This window comes from Centropristis striata, chromosome 2 (assembly GCF_030273125.1).
Source record: "Centropristis striata isolate RG_2023a ecotype Rhode Island chromosome 2, C.striata_1.0, whole genome shotgun sequence".
NCBI lineage: Eukaryota > Metazoa > Chordata > Actinopteri > Perciformes > Serranidae > Centropristis > Centropristis striata.
The window spans coordinates 7187035-7209553 of NC_081518.1; the positions used below are offsets into that span (position 1 = coordinate 7187035).

A 22519-nucleotide genomic window follows, 5' to 3' on the forward strand; every position below is an offset into this window, starting at 1 on the left:
TACAGTTAGCCAAATGGCATATCCATAAATGTCGTTACGTTAATCAAAAACCTCTCTTTCTCGTCTTTGAAAATGAAACCAAACAATATATTAAGTCTATTAAGAAATCTACCAACATGAAAGCCACAAAAACTTTAAATTTATGTACACTTTACAATGTTTTTGTCTGTATTGTTGAACCCCCCTGACGGCGTTTTGTGGGTGTATTGTCTTGTATTGCACCATGTTGCTTTAATAAGGTTTCAATAATAACAATAACAAATAAGTTACTATGTTGTCATTAGGTCTCATTGTCACAACGTACCGGTAGATTTAACGTTAATTTACGTCTTACATTTTATTAAGAGAGAAACTGCCACCTTGCCACTGTCAAGATGGTCCATTGGTGTCTTTGTAATGTTAGCAATCTTTTGTTATCTGTGCTTGCAGGTATTGCTAGTACACATAAACATTGCACACCCAGTCAGGGATTGTCATACACTTGGTAGCCAGTTTATTAGGTACACCTGGTTTAAACCACTGTCTTTATTCAACTGGAGTTAGAATATTTTTTTTCATGTGCCAACCCTATTTTGAAATGAGAATGAGCTAAATATTAATTTAAGTTAACATTGGATGTTGGGGGACAATAACAATTCAACAGCCTTAAAAATGTCAAGCAGTTTGAATCAAGACACTAAAACATCTTCACAAAGATGAAACTGTATAACCTTAAATAGATCATCATCTATTGCAGGGATGTTGTATTAAAATGCAACTCCTTGCAGGTCATCCACATTATCGCAATTGTAATGTACTGTTGGCCTGTACTGATTGAAATTGTTTAAAAACCATGCTCTCATAGCCTGTACCAAAAGCAAATTTTGCCAGCCTGGTTATGTTTTCTTTTAACAATACAATTTTACTTTGATTAGCTTGCATAACAAATTATTATCTGTACAGCATATTACAACCTTAATCCTTAGACCCTGGACGTTATGCAAAGTTCATTTGCCCACTGTCTTTTGTCCATTTTCTCAATTTGTGTTATTTATTGAGAATAATATTTTTTATATGACGCTGCTGTTTGCAAAAGTGTAAAATGTTGTTAACTCTTTGTTTTTGTTTTGCAGCAACACCTAAGTTACTGCAGAGGGGCCACAATGGCAAGTGACGTGTGCAGCCATGTGAAGGTGGTTGTTCGGGTGAGGCCAACCACGGAGAACGAGAAGCGAGAAAACTGTCGAAATGTGGTCCAGGTTGTTGATAACCACATGCTCATATTTGACCCCAAAGAAGAGGACGCATCGTGTTTTGGGGCACAAAGAGTGCGAAACAGAAACAGAAACATCAACAAGAGGGCTAACAAGGACCTCAAGTTTGTTTTTGACCATGTCTTTGGCGAGAACTCTACTCAAGTTGACATCTTTGAGAGCACCACTAAAGGAGTGTTGGATGGTGTGATGAATGGATTCAACTGCACAGGTAACAAAAAAAATGTACAAGCTGTGTGTTAAAGCTCTCCATAGCACAAACGTCACATAATATACAGTTAATGTTGATAAACACATGCTTTTATTTGGCCAGCTGCTCTGCCTGTCTGTGGTGATTAAAGCTGTGGATCAGTTATTTCTTGGACTACGGCGCATTTGTGGTTGTGTATCTTGATCCTGCTGGAAACTTTTGAGTATACTTGATGTAGAATACTAATGTTTACCACCTAGCACATGTTAATTGAATTATAGTATGTGACAAAGACATTTTAATTGTATTTGGTTCAATAGTGTAAGTGAGTATGGCTATGGTAGTTGTATTGTGACAACTCTTTACTGCTCATTTTAACATTGCTCAAGAAAGCATTGTTAAGCCACACAGGATTTGAACATGCAGTGCTTCTATCAGTTATGACAGTGTTGTAGGATTTCAAGAATACAGTAGCTTTACTACAACACTTGCCAGAACAACCATGTTGGTTCACTCCACACACATTACCACTGCATATTGTCATCGTCACATCCCTAATGTGTCACAGCCATGGTTCCAGCCACAATCAACAACAGCCAAAGCTATTTCCTCCCATGGCTATGGTCATAAATGCAGTGTGCATAGTCGGCGGCAGATAGTTATAATAACTCAGTGTAGAGACATAGGTTAACTAACTCCATAGCTCCACTAGGTATCCATCTAGCTGCACTGAAACAGATGTGAGCCTGTGATTAGAACCAGCAACAGTGTGATAAATAATACTGTTTCATAATACACCACAGATGATGTATGACTGTGATAGACAGATGGTTCATCCAATCACATGCCAGGTAATTTCTGTTTTTGCCCTTTTCCAAACAGTTTCCAATAACTGCTTCTAAGATGGTTTGATGTAACAAACCATCTGGCAGTGTCAGGTCCATGCAAAAGTAGTTCAGGAAAAAAATTCCCTTGATGATCCTTCGGGGGCTCCAGAATAAAGTGACCTAATCTGCTGTGGCAGTAAACTATTTGGATTTTTGACTGCCTCTCTTCAACCCCTGCATGACCGAATACTGAAGTTCAAATGTTGTTATGAGCCACACCAGTCCCGCTTTAGAGCCATGTTTTTAATTTAATTTATTTTTTTTCTCGCCCTGGCTCTCTGACTCATGCTGGCGTATCATTAATTGAAAGTGCTGGCTGCTGTTAATTTACTTTGTCTGCTCCAGGGTTCACTTGCTGGTCACTAGCTCACAACTGTGCAGTTCCAGTGTTTTAAATCAGCACAAATAGGATATTTTGACAGCTAGTGTACCTGCTGTAAACAGGACCCAAAACAAATTTGGCTTTAGAGAGTCATCATTAAAAGATGCCTGGATCAGCTGGAAATCTTGATCCTGCCGAACACTATTTAGTAAACTTGTTGTAGAATGCTACATCAATGCCAACTGTTACATCTTAATTGAATTGTAGTGTGATACCAAGAAAATATGAATTGTATTTGGTTCAGTTGTGTGAGTTTGAAGTTTTTCATTTAGGTTTGGGTTGTGAGTATTGAATACTGTAGGCCCACTTTCAAATATAGGTGCTTAAAACATTTTAATTTGTATTAATAAGGCTCACCAAAGCCAGACTTTTCACAAAAAACACAGCATTTATGGGCTTTTTAAAAAATATATGTTGATGCTTCCATTATTCACATTTGTGTGTTATTATCCTCTATCCAAAGTAAGTTTTGCTATTGTTGTTGCAGTATATTTTGTTCTTTTATATGCATGTTTTACTAAAAAGAAATGCTTCATTTGCAGTGTTTGCCTATGGTGCTACTGGAGCAGGCAAGACGCATACTATGTTAGGGTCGCAAAATGACCCTGGAGTCATGTACCGCACCATGAAAGAGCTGTTTAAACGCATGGATGACGCCAAGGAGGAAAAAGAGTTTGCTGTTGCATTCTCATATCTTGAGGTGATTATTTGAGTCTTCATTGTTTGTTTTGTTGTTTGTATTAGTTCAGACCTGTTCATTTTTTGTGTTAAAGTGATTCTCAGACTTTGACTTCTATCCCTTGCAGAGCCTTAGCCCAATCATACGTGTTTGTCTTTACTGAGGTCTTGGGATGGTTTTAATGGATTTGCAGCTGTTTGCAGTCATATTTGTTGTTTGTTTACAGGTTTACAATGAACAGATCAGAGACTTGTTGGCAAATGCAGGGCCTCTTGCAGTCAGAGAGGACAGCTCTAAAGGAGTGGTTGTTCAGGGACTAACACTACATCAGGTTAGTAACAACATGTATTATACACACTCCCTTATAGAGACACAATATTGTACTTTTAAACTGGGTTTTATATCCAGATTATTTACCATTGAGCATTCTCACTGCTCTGTTGCTTTGCAAGTACAGCACAGTGTGGTTGTTCCAAATGCGGTCTTTTATTGAGTCACGCACCATCAATGCGGTTTTTCTGTTTTTGTTTTCTATACAGCCCAAATCTGCAGAGCACATTCTTGATGCTTTGGATTCTGGCAATCGCAACAGGACGCAGCACCCTACTGACATGAATGCCACCTCTTCCCGGTCCCATGCTGTGTTTCAGGTATTTCAACCCAGTGTTATCTAAATCCCAAAGCAACAATTAGGTTCGAGCATAATGTCAACAAAGCATAGAATCGCAACATAAAAATATAATATTAACAAAAGAAACGTAAATATAATACAAGTGTGACGTTCCTAAGATCTTCAGTTTATAAGATGATACGTATTTGAAGCATCTTTCTTCACTAAAAGAACATCTTACCCCAACCAATCAGAGCAAAGAAAAGAGTGACATTGCGCTGAGCAACACAGGGAAGTTGGGGCGTTGCTTGGTCCGTTTTCGAGCATGAACAATACAGTCACAAACTCAACATTTAAACAGTACACTAAAATGTGTTTCTGAAAATGTTTGAGATGAATAATAGGACAGAATCTTGATTTATATTTAATCAGCCCTGTCTAGTTTGACACTTTGATCCGAGTTTCATCCGTTGCGTTGGATGTTAGTCATCCTATCAAATGCATGTATATGAGATGAACCATTGTGATTGGCCTGCTTGGGCAATGGTCAGCTGGAAATCTGTCAGAATGGGAGAGTGACCAGACTCACCTGTAAGAGCAAATAAAACATGAGCTCTGCAGATCTGACTGGTTTCCAGGCTACAAAGATCCAACAATATATCAGCATAATTTGCTTTTTGATAGGTCCAAATTGACAGTTGTGTCTTCTGTTTTTCAGATCTATTTAAGACAGCAAGACAAAACCGCCAGTCTGAATCCTAATGCCTGCGTTGCCAAAATGAGCCTGATTGATCTGGCAGGCTCAGAGAGGGCCAGCGCCACCAACGCCAAAGGGGCGCGTCTGCGGGAAGGTGCTAACATCAATCGTTCACTACTTGCCCTGGGAAATGTCATCAATGCTCTTGCTGACCCAAAGGTGAGTTCATATTACTCTACGTATAATGTAGTTACTGTAGATAAAATACTGTACACACACATAAAGAAGCACCTTTTGCGTTTATTAGCTCAATCACAGTCACCATGGATACAAACTACTTAAACATAGCAGTGTTCAAAACAGCCAAAAGCTGGTGTTCAGATTTCCGGTGCACTGCTTAGACAAGGTGGACATTTATTTATTTCCCATGTATTTAGGGGACCCCATAATACAAAATAAGGTCTAGAGAGAGAAAAAGATCCATGATGAAATTGACCAGACTAATATCCGCTTACGTTGTCATGAATGTTGTTTATATCCATGTAATTTTAGCATTAGGTCTAATGAATGCTCTGGTCGTATAATTGTCAAGGGATGTACGTCAACATTTTACAGGACCAGCTTATGCTGCAAACACTGTTCACATTTTCCAAGATCATTATGCCCCAGTACCAGGGTGCCCACTCGTTCCTAGAAATTCTTAATTGTTTTGGGACCCTGGAAAACAACATGTGGACTTGTTCTAGTAATAGAGAAATCAGGGGGAAAAAGAGAAACTGGAAAATGCGGTCTCACTTTAAATATTTAACAGTGTTTCACATTTTGCAGGGAGCAGTCTGTCATATGTCTCAGTGACAGCTGGAAGTTAAGATTAGTGATCTGTTCATGAAAGGGTTGACATTTAAACAATATTGTGCGCTTGGCGTTGTAACGCACGATTTTGAATGCACTGAAAACACCTTGTTAGTGAAGACAGCTGTACACAGCAACATCTGCCAGACTGTAGAAAGTTTGAGCGGCTTTATAATAAATCTAATGCTACTTTGTTATTCACTGCTTGATAAAAGTTAAAATACTGATGTATTTAGGAATGTTTGAAATCATTTTACAGGGCTTTGCAAATAAAGTAAAATCAAGCAACATTTAACTGTTTTAACCTATGAAAGTAAAAAAGTTTATACATATACAGGCTTTTAAAAAATGCAAAGAGAGTCTGTATTGCTACATTGTTTGGCAGTGATATTACTCACTATTAACTCTATCACCACATAAATACATATGTTAATGTTTACAGACAAACTGAAAGAGTGACAGTATGTAAAAAAAAAAATGATTGCATGTAGATTTGTCCAGACAGTGTCCAAATACAGTGAACATGCAGACTTTTTTTTCTTTTTTTGTATTATTTTTATGCTTGTTCTATATATTGTTGCTCTCGGTATATGAAGTGCAGCACAAGCCACCATATGAAACAGAGAGCCTGGGAAGTGGAGAGTCAGCTGAGTATTTGGGTATTATTTCATTCCAGTTGCATACATTAACCTGTCAAGCAGTCTTCTCATTTTACACACCAGTCTCAAGGGATGAGGCGCAAGCAGGCCACATGCATTTAGGAAGTGCTGTGCAAATGTACCACGGACATGTTGAAATGTGATACTTCTTCAACAGGTTACTTAATTCTTGTGTTAGAACTGTGTACAGTTAGTATTATACTCTGCTCATGATTCTTGAGCGTTCCTAGACTTGCATCGCCCACCACAAATCCCCACCCTATCCCCATGGTTATTGGTGCTGCAGTGTTTACTGTTGGCAGACAAGGAATTCATGTTGTGGCCATTGTTTACAGGAAAGAATGTCCCCACTTGTGTCTGGGCTGACATGCCATTCGTTTGAGTGAAGAAGAATGTCTGCTACTTCTGTTTGGGCTGTTCAGTATGTCATCTTCATGCTATGCTGCACAGAGGTTTTTGTTGTAAGTTGTTTGCCTTAGGCGATGTCCAAACCAATGCGGATGTATTTGACGCGGCATCCTTTCTCCCCATTTTGGCTTCCGATTCCATCCTCTTAGCATTTACAACCTCTGTTCAAATGAATATTTTATGGTCATGCAGTTGTCTGACAACTGCAAGAAAAAGACATTGGAACACATTTAATTTGTATTATCTGGTCTGCTATAATAAAAAGCAATGCAAGTAAGAACAGAGCACCACACGATCAGCATAACCAGTTCATAACTGTGCCTTGCCGTTCTGTATTGAAAGTGGGGTGACAGAGTTGTTTAGCCGGCAGCAGAGGTAGTAATCAACATCTGTGTGAAAGAGACAGCCAATATGGCGGTAATACACACACACACACACACACACACACACACACACTAGACGCAGATGCTGTTGTGTTACACATCATGCCTATTTTGCTCCTGAATTCCGGCATACTATCTAAAATCACACACGGGGGTGGCATTATGCCAGCGTTGTTTGGTTCAGTGTATTTAAAAAAATGAAATGTGTAATGGCAGATCTTATTTACGGCACTAACATGGAATTTCTGTGTAAAAGCAGCTACTGTGTCAATGGGTTTCTTTTGATGCCAACTCCGTGGCTGCTTTACACCCCAAATTCACACCAAAGCAGATCCCTCCAGTCACCTGTAAATTACTGGAGGTCATTTTACACTAGAGGACTGATCCTCCATTATTGACCAAAAATAATGGAGTCAAAACAAACCTTCCAGTTTACTTTTAGATACTGACTTTGCTGAAAGAATAAGTTATAAGGAATTCTGCTCTTATTAAAGAGTAGATATTTTTTCCAAATTGGCAGGGCTATCCTGAAACTCCCTGGACCTGACATGAACTATAACTAAGATATTTGAATCCAGATGTAGGCTTAGGGGTTTTTCCATGGAGAAATGCATGCACAGCTGCTAACCCCAAAAGAGATCATTTTACACTCCTTTGTTACTTAACTTTAATGTGACTTTCTGCAATTCCAATGCCCAGGAGATTGTGACTCACCTAAGCAGCTGTAGTCTATCTAGTGCCATTATGGCAGACTGAGCAGTGCTCACAGACCAGATGCAGAAAGATTCCAGACCAGTGTTGTGGATGGCTGTTCCTAGTTTTAACTCTAAAACACTCCATACTGAACTTTGTTACCCATTAGGTTTATTGGTCCCCACCAAACAGTGTAATATGACTAAGCTTCTCTTGTGGAGCTTGTCCAGATGGAGAATGTATATTAGGGCGCACCTCACATTTTTAGAACTCCTGCATACCAAAGCAATAATACACTTTTTTCATTCTTTAATTGTGATTTGTGTCATGTCAGACGGACGTATTGAATTCCTGGATTTGGTATTTAATCGTTTCAAACTTTTATTATATGTTTTTTTCCAACTAAACACAGTCTCACCAGAAGAAATGCCTTTTGTTTTGTGAGCTGCTTGTTTGTGTACACCCGAATGTTAAAAATGGTGTTCTTTCCTGGACTGATATTATATTTTCTCTTTGTTTTAGAGTAAGAAAACTCATATACCGTACAGGGACAGCAAGCTGACGCGGTTACTTAAAGACTCCTTGGGGGGTAACTGCAGGACTGTCATGATTGCCAATGTTGGCCCCTCATCCAAGTCATATGACGACACTCACAACACACTGAAGTACGCCAACAGGGCCAAGGAGATTAAATCCTCGGTTAGTATTTCACCCATCGTATTGTTTTATAATCGTTAATAGTTGTGATTCTTGAAATAATAGATGAATTCATTTTAAATCATTCAATTTTTCTCTCTACCCTTACCTATCAGCTGAAGAGTAATGTTGTAAGCCTGGACAGTCACATTGGCCAGTATGCAGTGATATGTGAGAAGCAACGGCAAGAGGTAATATGAAACAACCAACACTATCATGCTCATTAAAAAAAAAAGTCAGAAAATCTCCATATTATTAGTTCTCATGCTTAAAATTTCCATTCGCCATAATCAGTGGTTTTAATTTTTTTTAATGCTTTTTCAATGTTTCTTTTCTAAAGATTCTACAGTTGAAGAAGAAACTAAAAGAATATGAGGAGAAGAGCATGGCGCCTGGGGCTTCTAACATGATCTCTTCACAGAAACAAGCAGAGTTCCAAAGGTAAGCTGTGTCATTTAGATTGTCATCTAAAACATATGAGTCGTAGTTTCTTAATTTGTCATAATGTATGTTATTGTAAACATTGTAATTGGAGAGGCTTATTACAAGCAAAAAGATCATGTGTCATGCATTTACCAATGTCTTATACAGTGGTGAGGAGTTCATGGGACTGGTAGCTCCAGATCCATAGTAATTGTTTGGTTGTGGATCAGGTAGTGTAAGGTGTAATTAAGCAGTGTCGTCCAGGTTGTAGAGTTTTATTTAATGTTGTTTCTTTATCCGTTTACTACTGTTATTTATATTGGATAAATATCCACACTGAAAATGTTTTTATGGTGACCTATAATGTTTTATATGATAACCTGTAACTCTGGAGAGAAAGTTTTGTGGCTGGAAATTATTTGGTAGTGTTTGGATACTAGCCTGTCTTCACCCTTTACAAAAACAAAGTTCAAATGTTGTTTTTAACCCGGAGCAGCACTTTCAAGGTGTGGTGCACCAGCATGTGGTTGCTGAAATAGCAAAGCAACTTTTTTTTTTAACCCAAAGCAGTTCTACATGCTTTGATCGGTAACTTGCAGTGTCAGTGTGGATATCATTAGTTGAAAATGCCAGCTGCTGTTTATTTATTTGTTTGTGCTGCCACCCTCACACACTCACAACACAATGCTTTAGTGGTGTTTTTGACAGCTGACCTACCAGAAACAAAAGTGTCAGAATTTATGATCCAAAGCCACTTCTGCTAAATTGCTGATAAAGGCCTTGATCAGTTCCCATAGCCCTGTCTAGCTAGATCAGCTCACAGCACGCCTACTTGACCTGATATTTTTTTCCTTTTTAAACAACATGTTTGTGTTACTTTTATGAAATGGGAACTTGAATCTCCTGGAAACTGTTACTTCTTGGAAAATTATGCATCTTCATAACAGTCTAATGTCCCTTGGAACTAGTTCTTATACTGTTTGATGCAGAGACCTTAAGGGATAGAGAAAAAGATTTGTTTGCTTTTTGTTGTTGTTGTTATTATTATTATTTTGTATGTTAGTATATTTTAGAACTAAAAGTGCAACACCGTACCAGAATCTACATTAAGTAAGAATTTGAGCTCTGTAGCATACCATTATTTATATCCTAAAAAAAAAAGATATTAATAAACAATGTCACAGTAATTAATTGAGCTTTCAGACAAATTGAAGGTAAAGAAAACGTTATTCTAGTTTTAAATTTATAACAAATGTTGTTACCATGTAAATTCCTGGTAAGTCTTTGCTTTTTGTGTTTAATTAAAACAGGATGACATGTTCAAAAACATTACGAAGGTCACATATTACATTCTGTAGCCCAACCAATATTGGATTTATGAGGCCAATGACAATATATTACATTGTCAGACAATTCTATAAATGATAACTGAGGAAAATAAAGAATAAACAGGAATAAAATAAATAGCTAAATAAACATCATTACTGTTCAGTTTCAGTCAATTGCTGACATTTTTTAAAAAAGAATAAAAAAATTTAATAGCTGACACAATTTCTAAAACATGCTAAGCTAAATTTTCTGCATTATATATTGTGTGAAAAAATGTTTTCATAACTGCACATATCTATCAAGCGATATACTGGTTTTTGATCTAGCTATATGGCCAGAGACTATTACTTCTTGGATTTAAAACCAGGTGTGCTTTGTGGCCTAAGGGTCACAATATAAAAACACTGGTGAAAAAAGACTATTTCATTTTGCTACAAATATGCAATTTTTTGATATAATGGCTATAATCAACATTAGCTTAACTATCCTTTCTTTAAATATGCCATTTTTTATTTGATAGGGACAGCTGTGCAGCACCTTTTGTTTTAATTCAAATGATATATACACTTTAATTTCTTTTCCATAAATCGGATCAACCACATCCCATTTAGTCATCTTTAAGGCACACAGTGGCATCTGTCGGGGTATTTGGGTTGGGGGCGGGGGACACACAGAAAAGCTGAATGAGTCTCACTCCCACACATTTCATTCACTGGCATCAGAATTCACAACTCGCACAGTGAGAGGCTCTGAATAGAGGCTGCACGCTTCTCACGCTATTAAAAATTCAGCAGTCTAGCAAGGCCACGACGTCTCCTACGTCACTGGAGTTACATTGAAGAGTGCAGTCACATTTCAGCGACAGCTCTCCAGTCTTATTTACCTGCATGCCTCTCCTGTCTCTCCTCCTGCTTTAACTCAACCAGACAGCCACTTGCATCCAATCTGGATATCACTTCAGCTCTGTTCCAGGAATACATATATACATCATATAGCTAAGAATATCTTTCTGGCTCAGTACGAACAGAACTGGCATCTTGTGGAAGCTTTTTAGATTATATGAAAAGGTTAACACATAACTTATTAATTGATTCAAGCCTTAAAGCACCATTAATTAACCGTGGAGAATAACAATATTAGTCATGCAAACATTTGATGTGGTATATTTTAATATTTTAGATTTTATTTTCACTATTAGTTGTATTACTGTAGTTTATTGAGTTGATAAAACTATATAATATCTTATGGCCTTTTTAAGATGTGTTAAATACACAAACAAGTAGTTTATAATAGCTCTTGGCACCACAATTAAAAACTATTTTTTGTTTCACACACAAGCTTAAAATCAAATCTGTCTTGAATCCCTGACAATGGTGATGTTTTGTTAGATTGTACTATACAAGAAGGTATTTCTAATAGTCTGTCCCATGCATGTGAATCAGAATGGATAAACAAAAAAATATCTTTGGTATTATGAAGTCCAAAACAAAACCGATACAGCCTCATAAATGACCAGAGACCCTTTTTGTCAGTACCAGTTTGTTTCTATTACATTAGACTACACATGTGAATCACAGAATGTTCATTTAATTGCAAATAAAATAGGACTCAAAGCACTCTTGATATTATTAAATTTAATAGCCAAAGTGATTTTTAGGCAAGTTTTTACATTAACTTTTTTGTTAAGTTCAAATTTCCTAATGCAGCGCTTTTGAGGCAAAGCATGTAAAATTTGTACATCACTTTTATCTCGCGCTCTCTCTCTCTAGGGTGTCAGGAACTCTGCAGCAAATCTTCACGGGCCGGGCCCAAATCAGGAAAGAACAGCTGGATCTGGAGAGACAACTGAAGGAGAATGAGCTGCGCCAGCGGTACAGTGAGGAGGACAACCTGCAGGTCCAATATTTCTGTGCCAAAGAAAAGACTGAGAAGGTAGCTGATGCTTACGCTGCTATCCACAGATTCCATCATCCCCGCAGAAAAACAGCTGCTGAGTCATCATTTCACTTCTCTGTTCTCTATAGTTGTCTTGGCCTCTCATTTACGCCACTACAGGACAGGGTCACTGCTCCCCAGCTCCTGGCTCCTCTCTGCCATATGAGTCCCAGTGTTAGTCCCAGCTGTAAATGCCATTTAAAATATAAAAAAGTTCATTCTTTAGACATTTTGGTAGCAGACTTTGCAGAATGGTTGACTGCCATCCAAAAACAAACTAAACTGCGGGGAAAAAAATACTCGAGAGTGGTGCTTAATCATCTGTCTGCATTTTAAAACTTTCACAACATTCATAAAAAATGAGAAATCATTTCAGATTATCCTCTTCAAAAATGAACAGCAAATACAAATAATTTTACATTAAACTCTGTTGCTTGACTTGCTTCCTTCTTGCCATATTGTTGCTTGCAGCTATAATTATTCCATTTAGAAAATATACACAGTTAATAGAATGTCATTGTAATACTAGCACAAAAAACGAGCCATTCATAATATCACTTAAATATATCTTTTGTTGTTGTTGTTGCTTCAATAGGCCACTTGTAAGCATGAGCGGAAGATTGCCAGCTTACGCACCCAGCAGCAACACATTCGCAAACGTTTGAAGGAGGCAGAAACACGGTTCCTGGACAATGACGGCTGGCTGCATCGTGTCGAGAATGAGATTAAGCTGCTGAAGTCAAATGATCAGACCTCAGAGGTAAATAGAACTAATTGGCCCTTTCACATTTACTGGTGCTGAAAAACAGCCGAGTAATTGACTGGCAGATCTGTGGTTTTGTTGTGACTCATCTTGTAAATTGATAAGTAAGTAGATAGACTTTCCAAACTTGATGGTTTTTTTTCTCATCATTAAAAAATGGAATTGCTTCAAGGTTAAGTATAACCTTTATCTTAATAATTATAACAGCTGTATGTAAGATGCCATGTTATGTTGTAATTGCCACAGTGCTTGTAGTCATGTTGATACAAATTCCAGCAACGCTTATCGCTGACATGGGTGATGGAAAACATAAATTCTTGTCAGACTTTGTACAATAGATCAGTAGAGACGAACACTGAGTAAAACTAGGTACTTAATTACATAACTTGTGGACAGGATGAAATAGTTTGAGTTAATGTAAAAAGACAAATAAGCATGATTAGATGTAGAGAAAAACTTCACAATGTGGGTTACATCGTTCAAAACTCATCACTTGGTGTTTTTTTTGTTTGTTTATTTTGGAAGGTAGGCTGTGTCTCTACTGGTGTCGTGACTGTCTTTGTTTTCTTCCCATCTGTTCTCCCAGTAATTAGAACCGTGCTCATTTTATTTCTCCAGCTCACTCGTGGATCACTGAAGAGAATAAATCAATACCCTTTACTCATCCCTCACACAGCAGCCAGTTACCTAAAACCATGCCCATGTTATTTTTTTCTTCTTTATCCTTTCTTCCAGGAACTGACCCAGAACTATGACGCACTCACCGGTCAAATGTTCTCTCTGCTGTTGTTTCGTAGTTTCTTTACGTCAGAGTTCTTTTTTTTTTTTTTTCTCCCCTCCCTTACCCTGAGCAGACAGCTTTTCTGATGAAACATGGATGAAAACAGAACTTTGCATCTTTTCTCTCATATCCTGACCACCAACCTCCTTTTGTTTTGTTTTGTTTTAATTCTGCCCACCAGTGTTCTAATTCAATATGCTGTCGTGTTAGATTGGCTATTGCCTTATCCTTTCTGCTCTCTGAACTCTCTTCTCCTCTTGTTCAGGTGTTAGATAAGGGCCTGCATTGCCACAGACTAGAGCTGCAGGTTAATGATCTCAAACAACACATCAAGCAGATGGTCGAGCTCACCGCACTGCAGGACCAGGAGAACAAGCGTATGCAGAAGTAGGTTGACAATACCTAGAAACATTTCTTATTTAATTAACTATTACTCAGCGCAGCTGAATAAACTGCACTTAACCTCACTGTAACCCATGTTTTTTTTCTCCTGGACAAAAATGTCTCAATAATATTTTCTTATTACATTTCAGAATGGTGAACATCTTGTTGCCAGCTTATAGTCGTCACTACTCTGCGTTGCGGGTGGCTGGGCAGGTCTCAGCTGCGGACGAGACGGAGAACCATGAACTGGAGAACCTTGTGCTGAGGGAAAGAGGCGTGGTCTGGGCAGACCAGGAAGAGGTGGGGCAGCAGCTGAAAGGTGGAGGGATTGGAGCGGAGTCCCGGGAGATAAATGAGCTGGCACCTGTCCTGTCTTTCTCACATCTGTTATACCACCAGAATAGTCCCTGCAGTAAGTCATCATACGCTTATCCTCCGTTTTATTCTTGATGGTTTGTTCTGATAAAAAAAAATCAAAATTAAAGAAGGTTGGAAAAGTAGTAGGCCATGTTATGAGTGTTTACATTATCAATTTATCTACTTATTTATTTTATTAATCGATGAGTTGTGTATTTACAGAAGAAAAAGTAAAAAAAAGCCCAGCACCCTCAGCTGATGTAATGAAATATCCCGTTTTATATAACTGACTGATCTTCTGTCTGAAGATCAAAATATTGATTTTTCTTTTAAAATCTATTTTAGATTCATATTGACCGTTAAAAAGCTGCAACTAGTGGATGTTTTGTATTTTCCTTGGTTTATTTATTGCTTAATTTATTTCCTCTCAATCAATTATCCCACTAATAATTTCAGTCATTATATGTGCTGTCATGTAGCCTGACTGGGAAGATGTCAGATGGCTGATAAATACTGGAAGACCTGACCACATGGCCACAAAAGGGTTGACCAACTAAAACATCAGACGGTGCAGTAATGGATGATTACTTATAATGAAGACATCTACAGTTGGAAAATGCCCATTAAATGTTATGTTATAAATAGCAACTGGGATAATGCACCACAGCTCCTTAATTAATTAATTGTGAATAAAAAAATACAATAACTTGCATGCATTCACCACCTGCTGGTAGGAAGAAATGCAGTAATGGCATGATTTTATGGGAAGGAAAGTTGCTCCAGCAATTACATATTAATGATTTGTCCCCCTCAGTTAACTTTGTCCCCCCCTTCCCCTCCCAGAGACTGAGCGTGTGACTGAGAATGACTCACAGTGACTGAATCTAGTTAAATCAGTTATTAATGCCTCTGAAATTCAAAAGCATAGCTGAAAGCTAGCTAATGTTGTAAAAAAAAAAAAAACTTCTATTTTTTTTTTATTTAAAAACACAAGGATTATTTTGTGTTGATTTTGGCGGCTCCTGTGGACAAAACCAGTAGTGTTTCCTTGAACACTACCGCCTCGTGTTGTTAATATCTTGATCTGGCTAGCGTGTGCATTTATTTTTGAAGTGAGTGGAAGAAAGATGCAACTTGCTTTTTCACACTATTTTTTAATATTTTGTAATATCTATTTGTGGCTTTGTGAGATTAATAACATGTAATATACATATACCCAACAACATAAATTCATATATTGACATACAACCTAATCTCACAATGTATTTGGATAATCTAGACATACTACATACATGTCTAGGAGAGAAGAGGGACAATTCAGGGTCAGTTATGAATCCTTTGAAATGCCACAATTCTTTCCATCTGTTGAATGACTGACCTCGGTTAAATTGTGTTCATGGCCGTGCACTTTTTTCTTCTTTTTTTTCCTGCTCTTAATGCTTTTCTTTTCCTCTTTGCTGATCTTGCTCCAGTAGCACTCATCACCAAGAAATGTAATGTCAAAAATATAGTTCCATTAAGAAAGATCTCCTCCTGCTTCCTTTTAACTGGCTAAGATTGTACTCGCTATAAAACAATGCCTGAGAAAATTTAAACATACATAGGCTAAATCGTTTCGTCTGTTTTTGCTGGGAAACAGACTTGGGACAGACATTAACAATGTAGAAATGGCCGAGCTTCTTTCAGATGCTTTTAATTCCTTATGTAGGTCATATAGAGGCATCCGTTTTAAATTAAGACTGTTTCATAACAGGTTAAAAGCTCCTTGTAGTTGCTTTAAATCATAATTACAGCGAACATTCCCCTTTCACAATACACTAATTTGGTAATGACATTATGTTAAGTGCTAAGAGGTTACATATAGTAGCCGCGTGGAGAGTGTTGCACACATGAAAGGTATCCCATTAAGCACATGCTGCTTTTCTTAAAGCCAGTAATTATACACAGTAAGCGTATTGCCTTTAACATTTCCCAGTTAATGTTTTGCGCAAATTAAAACTACACCCTTGCAGACATCACATCAATTGAAAAGAGTGTGTAATTTTGTTGATTTAGATTATTACTTTCCATAATTCCATAATCTCATCTGATGGTTCTGTAATGTGACAGGTTTCATATTAGTCAGGTGTCATGTAAAGTAGTTCTATGAGGCCCAGTATATTTGGCATTAGTCCAGGTATAGTGGGTATTGTAGGACTGATGACATTGCACTTGATCATTTTTTAACTATATAATCCGAGCCCTCGTGACATTTAAGACATGACAGACGGTGCAGCAGGAACCAAAGCTGGCTAACAATACTCAATTACTGTGATAATGTCCATCGTTTGTAAGCTGTAAACTCTGCACCTGTCCCTCTGTTCCATTGCTGGCTCATTTCAAATTATATTACATTCAGCACTTTGAAAGCGTTTTTTGTTGAATTTCAATTAAATTCATCTTCCGTAATACAAAGAATTTGACAGCCCCTCAGTACAGATATTCGCGTCAGCCTTCTGTGGCAAATGGAATAAAGTTTAAAATATTATTAGATGTTTGTATAAGACCCAAAACACTCCACCTCACTTGACATTTCGGCAATTCATTACAAATTACAACTTTTTCTGACTTAAAGACTAGGGCACACTGCACTTTGCACCACGCTTGGGCTTTTGAATGAACATCGTACAATAGCCAGATTGACTTTTTTCTAAAGAAAAGATGGAATCACAATTTGTTTAGCTGGTTCGATTTTTGATACAGTCTGCACAATAAGAACTCCTTGAATCAGCTCTTTTGTAAGCGTCTGAAAGCCTTTTCCCCTTGGTAACTTTTCATTTTTATGTCAGATTGTTGCAGATATTTTACAAGCTTTCTATGTTGTTCAGATAATGTGTTGACGTTGCTTTCCTAAAATCTCTTTATGCTTTGTTTTTTAATTCATAGGTGCAGATAAGCGTTCAAGAAGAGCATCACTGTGCAATGCTGCTCCATCACCAAAAGGTAAATCTACTTTCCTCTCTCCCCCGTCATGCTAACATACTGTAGTCATTAATCTAAAACCCCTGCATGCCTGTTAATCCTCCCGCCCCCTCAATCATTCACTTCACTTCTTGTCACCTTTCATTCAATCCATCACACTTGCCCAAACACACTTTAAGAGATGATGCTGTGTTTTTTATTGAAGCAGAACACACGCTTCATAAAGTTGTTTTTAATGTGCCATATAAATGTTCAATTGTTTTGCGTAAGCCTAAATTTCCACTTTGCCGTGTTGCTTTTTATTTGCCGAGCATGTTTTTAGCAGTTTAAGTAAAAGGACTTGTTCAGAGTAGTAAAATAAACAATAAAAGTCAGACATGTAATATAATTTGATTTATAGTTGTGCTGCAGACATTCTGCTCTGGCCAAAACATGAATAATGAAATGATGTGAATACTCGCAACCCGTTTTATAGAGGGAAAACTGTACACATGGAACCTTTGGGGAAATGTAACACAAAAACCTTTGTGAAATATTGCAGTTCAAATTGGCTGTAATGATATTTACAGCAGGTGGTCTACATTTCATTGAAACGTATTGTGGGAAATTTAACTTTTGAAGAAAGCACTCCTGCCAGATGACCAGAGTTCCTTGAATGGAAATGAAAGATGAAAGCACCAGGGAGTTTGTCGCCACTGCTATTAAATTTCCCTGAAACTTATTATAAAAAGCTCAACTTTATGTACGGATGGTCTGTACAACCCTTCTTTCTACATGTCAAGCCAGTTGTTTTATTGTTTTTTTCCCATTTGGTCATTTATTGTTATTTGCTCATAATTTAGCTTTTCTTTGCCAATACATTTATGGTTGTCTTTCCACAAATGTCAGCACCTCCACTCACTCAATTGTATTACCACAGCAGGCTTTTATATTTTAGAAAAAATACTTAAATGGCTATAGTTTAAATTAATTTACCATTTAACACACTCTGCATTAAAATGTGGAGTCTATTTGTCATTTAAAAAAAAAAGAAGAAGAATTAAAATAGATTTGCACACAAAAAGAGGTATTTATTGAAAATTGGCAAAAATAGATTACATATGTCTCTTCCATAAAACCGCATTTCAGTTAATCTCAGATTGGACGATCAGAATACTTTCATTTCTTTGTACCTCTTCCTTTTTTTGGGGTGTTTTCCAATTCTCTTTTGTACGCTTTTACTTTTCCCTTGATATTTTCTGTATTTGTCTATAGGTCTTCGTGTTGATTGTTTGTTTTTTTTGTTCATTTACATGTAAAATCAAAAACCAATAAAAAGTAAATGACAAAAAAATAAAATAAATTTATAGAGTGTTAAAAATCCCTGTTATTAACAACAAAATTAATCAAGGGGCGTAAAATAATCTGCAACCTTCCTTAAAGGAATACTATTCCAGATGTCCCTAAAAACAACAACAGAGAGACTTAATACGAAAATACTCCCTCTCAATCATCACTTATGATCCGCTAGAAGTGTGTGCTAGTGTATCTGCAGAGCCCTGCCCTCTTTCTGGGCGTCATCCTTTGGGCGCATAGCTACGAAAATAGCAGACACGGCGTGGAAGTGTATGAACAAAGCGTGTTCCAAAACAGGAGATAATCTCCGGTTTTCTGTCACTTTCATTGAGCTGGGGAGGTGGGATAGCATACATGCATACATTTTCTGCACAGTATACCTTTTAAAGCAATTTATATTATGTGTTGGCAGCCCCTGAGGTAGTGTTTTCATGCATGTTGGTGGTGTCATAAAGATCTTGATCTGACTAGCACTTGCATTTGTTTTGAAAGTGAGTGAAAGGAAGACGTAACTTAATAGAACTTAAAGTAAAACAGCTGTTTGCAGGATGCATAATAATAAAACAATGCATCTTATTTGTTGCTATGCAAGATTAATAACTATAATGTGACAATGTTGTATGTGTAGTTGCTTTGAATTAGGAGATAACTTACAATGTACCTTCAGCAGTAGTGTACACAGCTGTACAGCATTATAACTAAATGTACCAGACACAAAAAGACGTGTTAAGATTACATCAATAATATCTACAGGCATACATATAACAGCACCTTAGAAATCATTAATTGTCCAGACATGCATCCAATTTTTATAACGATATGCATGCCTTTTCATGGCTCCACAATAGCTTTATTATAGTGAATTTCCATATAGTGCGATCAGTGTAATTCATTCATCCTTTAAATAACTGCCTTGCATCACTATGTTCTCATTATTTGAATCATGTAGCTACAGTTTCATCTCCAATAAATTCATAACTGTGCATCCTCCTCAATTATGCATTCAATGGCTCACACTTGCATCTTCGAAAAGCACCATGTCCATCTTAATTTCAGAGCTAACATTTATACATGCATGCAGTATGCACACACACTCACACAATAGGTTCAGCTTTCTACATGTTGTGCAGCATTATCAGCTGTGCTTTAAAGACCAGTCAACTAATGACAGATTCTAATTTATTTAGTTGAAATAACACAGATGTTTTAATAAACAAGGCTTTTATTTAGCATTCAGACAAACTGCTCTGATCTTATCCTGACGCTGTTTGTTAGTCCCTTACTGCTTCCTCAGCTCTTAATGGTAGTCACTGCAGCATGTTATGAGAAATAGCTCCACCCTGCAGCTTGCAAAGCCAATCAAATTTCATCAGTTTTAGAGAGGGCTGGGGTTTTGAAAAAGCGTTAACTCTTTGTGGGTCGCTTAATAATAGCAAATCACACAAAAGTGATCACTTTGAAGGAGCATTTCTGCATTCCACAGTTAGGTGATGATTTTAGATGTGTCCACACGTGCATTTATTAATAGCTTCCTGATTTTTCATTCAGCTACCTCCCACTGCCCCCTTTATACTGTTCTTTTTATATTCCCATTCGATCCTCTACCTCTCTCCTCTCTCTTATCTATTTTTTCCTCCTTAGGTTTTTGCTGTCCCTTTTGCTTCAAACGTCTCTTAGTCTGGCTTTTTCCTCCATTCTGCCTTTCTTTCCCTCCTACCCTCAAATGTTTTTCTCTGTCTGTCTAGCATCTAACCCTCCCAATCCCTCTTGAGCTTCATTCATGAAAATGCAGATCCACAGCAGGGCAGGAAAAAACGTCAACAGACGTAAACTCCCCTGCTCCACCAACCAGAAAAGGCGCACTATAAAAAACAGGCAGCAGCAACCAGGCGACCCTAATTCAGTGCAGCCTCCACCAGAAATAGCAACTCATGCATGTATTAATCCCCTACAAGCCAAAAATATGTGATTGAAGGAACTCTGCTGCCATTTATTGCTAGGGACAACTCCTCTGCCACAGAAAAGGTCTATTTATCATCGTCTCCTCACTGGGTGTGCTGTCTGAGGTCTGACTCACATTTGCTAAATATTGCATTTTGATATTTAAGGAAATGTCTAAATCAGTCATTCACCTTTGCATTTAGCACTCTCACTTCCTTTATGTGCTGGCATTTTTCCTTTTTAGCCCCATCCCTAACCCCCACCACACTCCTGCAGGAAATGCCATGGTGTTCATAATGTGATGCAGACACTGTGATTTAACCTCATTCTGCTCTGCAACCTGTACAAGGTTTTGTTGCTGTTGTTGTTAAATGCAGTCAGACAATGTGGCAGGAAATAACTGGATACAATCCTTGTTACAATCTGTATTTAAATACACATGAAGGTCATTATCATTCAGGCAACACACAATATATTGTTTTAATTCTACATTGTATCTAAATACAGGCATTTAACTGTACAAACTTAGCTTGTATTACAACTGTCATAGAGATATAACAACGATTAATTCTGTTGGGAATTTGCTATCTTGGAATAATTACCACTAATTAATGCAAGTTCAACAAATCCCTATGCTGTTTGCAAGTGGTTTACAAATATTAATCTCTCTCCACTAGCATTAGCTGTCTGTCAATAACAAGGCAGCAACTTCTGGGTCTTAAAAGTATAGCCAATGCAGGAGTGCCTTAAAACCTACATTATTTCCTATGGTCAGTAGAGGGCGACTCCACTGGTTGCAAAAAGAAGGCAGATTGTATGAAAATCTATGAGAAAATGGCCATGCATCTGACTTGATTGATTGCGTCAGTCAACATTTTCCTCATGAGTTTATGTTCTCCATTGCTCGTTTCGAGTCTTCTTCAATACAGCATGATGTTCATTTTTTAAATATGGTCCCATTTACAGTAAAATATACGAGAAAGCAGTGTAGGAATCTTGTAATTGAGAAGTCGCTACCGCAGCACACTGGGTTTTTTTTTTTTCTTCGAACTTTGACCCTTTCCACAGTGTGTTTTCATATACAGTCAACTTAACCCTAACATTTTGGTTGTCTAAAAAAGTATTTTCAGCGTTAGGTTGCACTAATAATGCACCTTAGGAGTCGGCTGTTGATTTTGAATTCCAGATGCACCCTGCTAACCTAGCTAACACTAGCATCTTCTTGCCCAAATATGGTCACTAATGGTTCCAAGGTGGGGATGGCCAAAATGTCAAACTTGTAGCTTTTAAAACCATAGTGCACAAACCAGTGGATGACTTTACTGTGACTACACCAGTTTCTCTTCCACAGTCTATGGTCAGTACTCAACTGTTATTTAGCCGCAGTTAACATTCACATTAAAAAATATATATTTTTATTTTGGTAATTTTCACAATAGCACACTCTCTTTTTTATATAAAAGACAAACATTAACAAACTATAGAGATATTTGCTGTATTGAGTCCCAGTTAAGCAGCCAGCTGTCACAGAACTGCTAGCTAATGTTAGCATTCTGCTTTAGGGCACATTTATCGCCCAATGATTTTATTGTTTCCTGGTACTCACTTGGATGGTACATTTTGACGTCATGAGAGCAGCAAACTAAGTGCCCTATGATATATGAACACATTTTTTTATGTGTGTATTTATTTATTTTAACGTAACACATCTCCCGCAGCAGCACCTACATTTTCTCCTTCCAAAAGTAGGGTTTAAAGAGTTCAGAGTCGTGTTTTTTAGCACCATGTTTTTCTCAGTTTAAAAAAAGAAGATCCAAGGCTGCGAGCAGATAAAAATCCTCGAGTTCTGGTCTATTTATAAAATGCAGTGCTTTTTAGGATAATAATGCATGTCACAGCTCCATTCTGACATTGTAAAGTT

General features: G+C 37.5%; 1 protein-coding gene across 1 annotated transcript in view; it reads left to right on the forward strand.

The window, feature by feature from the left end:
- Positions 1-22519, forward strand: part of kif18a (kinesin family member 18A) — a 29748-nt gene that overhangs the window by 1451 nt on the left and 5778 nt on the right. The window contains exons 2-14 of the mRNA XM_059359801.1: positions 1113-1464; positions 3255-3412; positions 3618-3722; positions 3931-4041; positions 4720-4917; positions 8216-8392; positions 8506-8580; positions 8730-8830; positions 11911-12073; positions 12672-12836; positions 13886-14007; positions 14154-14416; positions 17287-17343. Of these exons, the coding sequence (XP_059215784.1) occupies positions 1143-1464; positions 3255-3412; positions 3618-3722; positions 3931-4041; positions 4720-4917; positions 8216-8392; positions 8506-8580; positions 8730-8830; positions 11911-12073; positions 12672-12836; positions 13886-14007; positions 14154-14416; positions 17287-17343 (2017 nt within the window). The 5' untranslated portion in view covers positions 1113-1142. The remainder of the gene's footprint in view (positions 1-1112; positions 1465-3254; positions 3413-3617; positions 3723-3930; positions 4042-4719; positions 4918-8215; positions 8393-8505; positions 8581-8729; positions 8831-11910; positions 12074-12671; positions 12837-13885; positions 14008-14153; positions 14417-17286; positions 17344-22519) is intronic.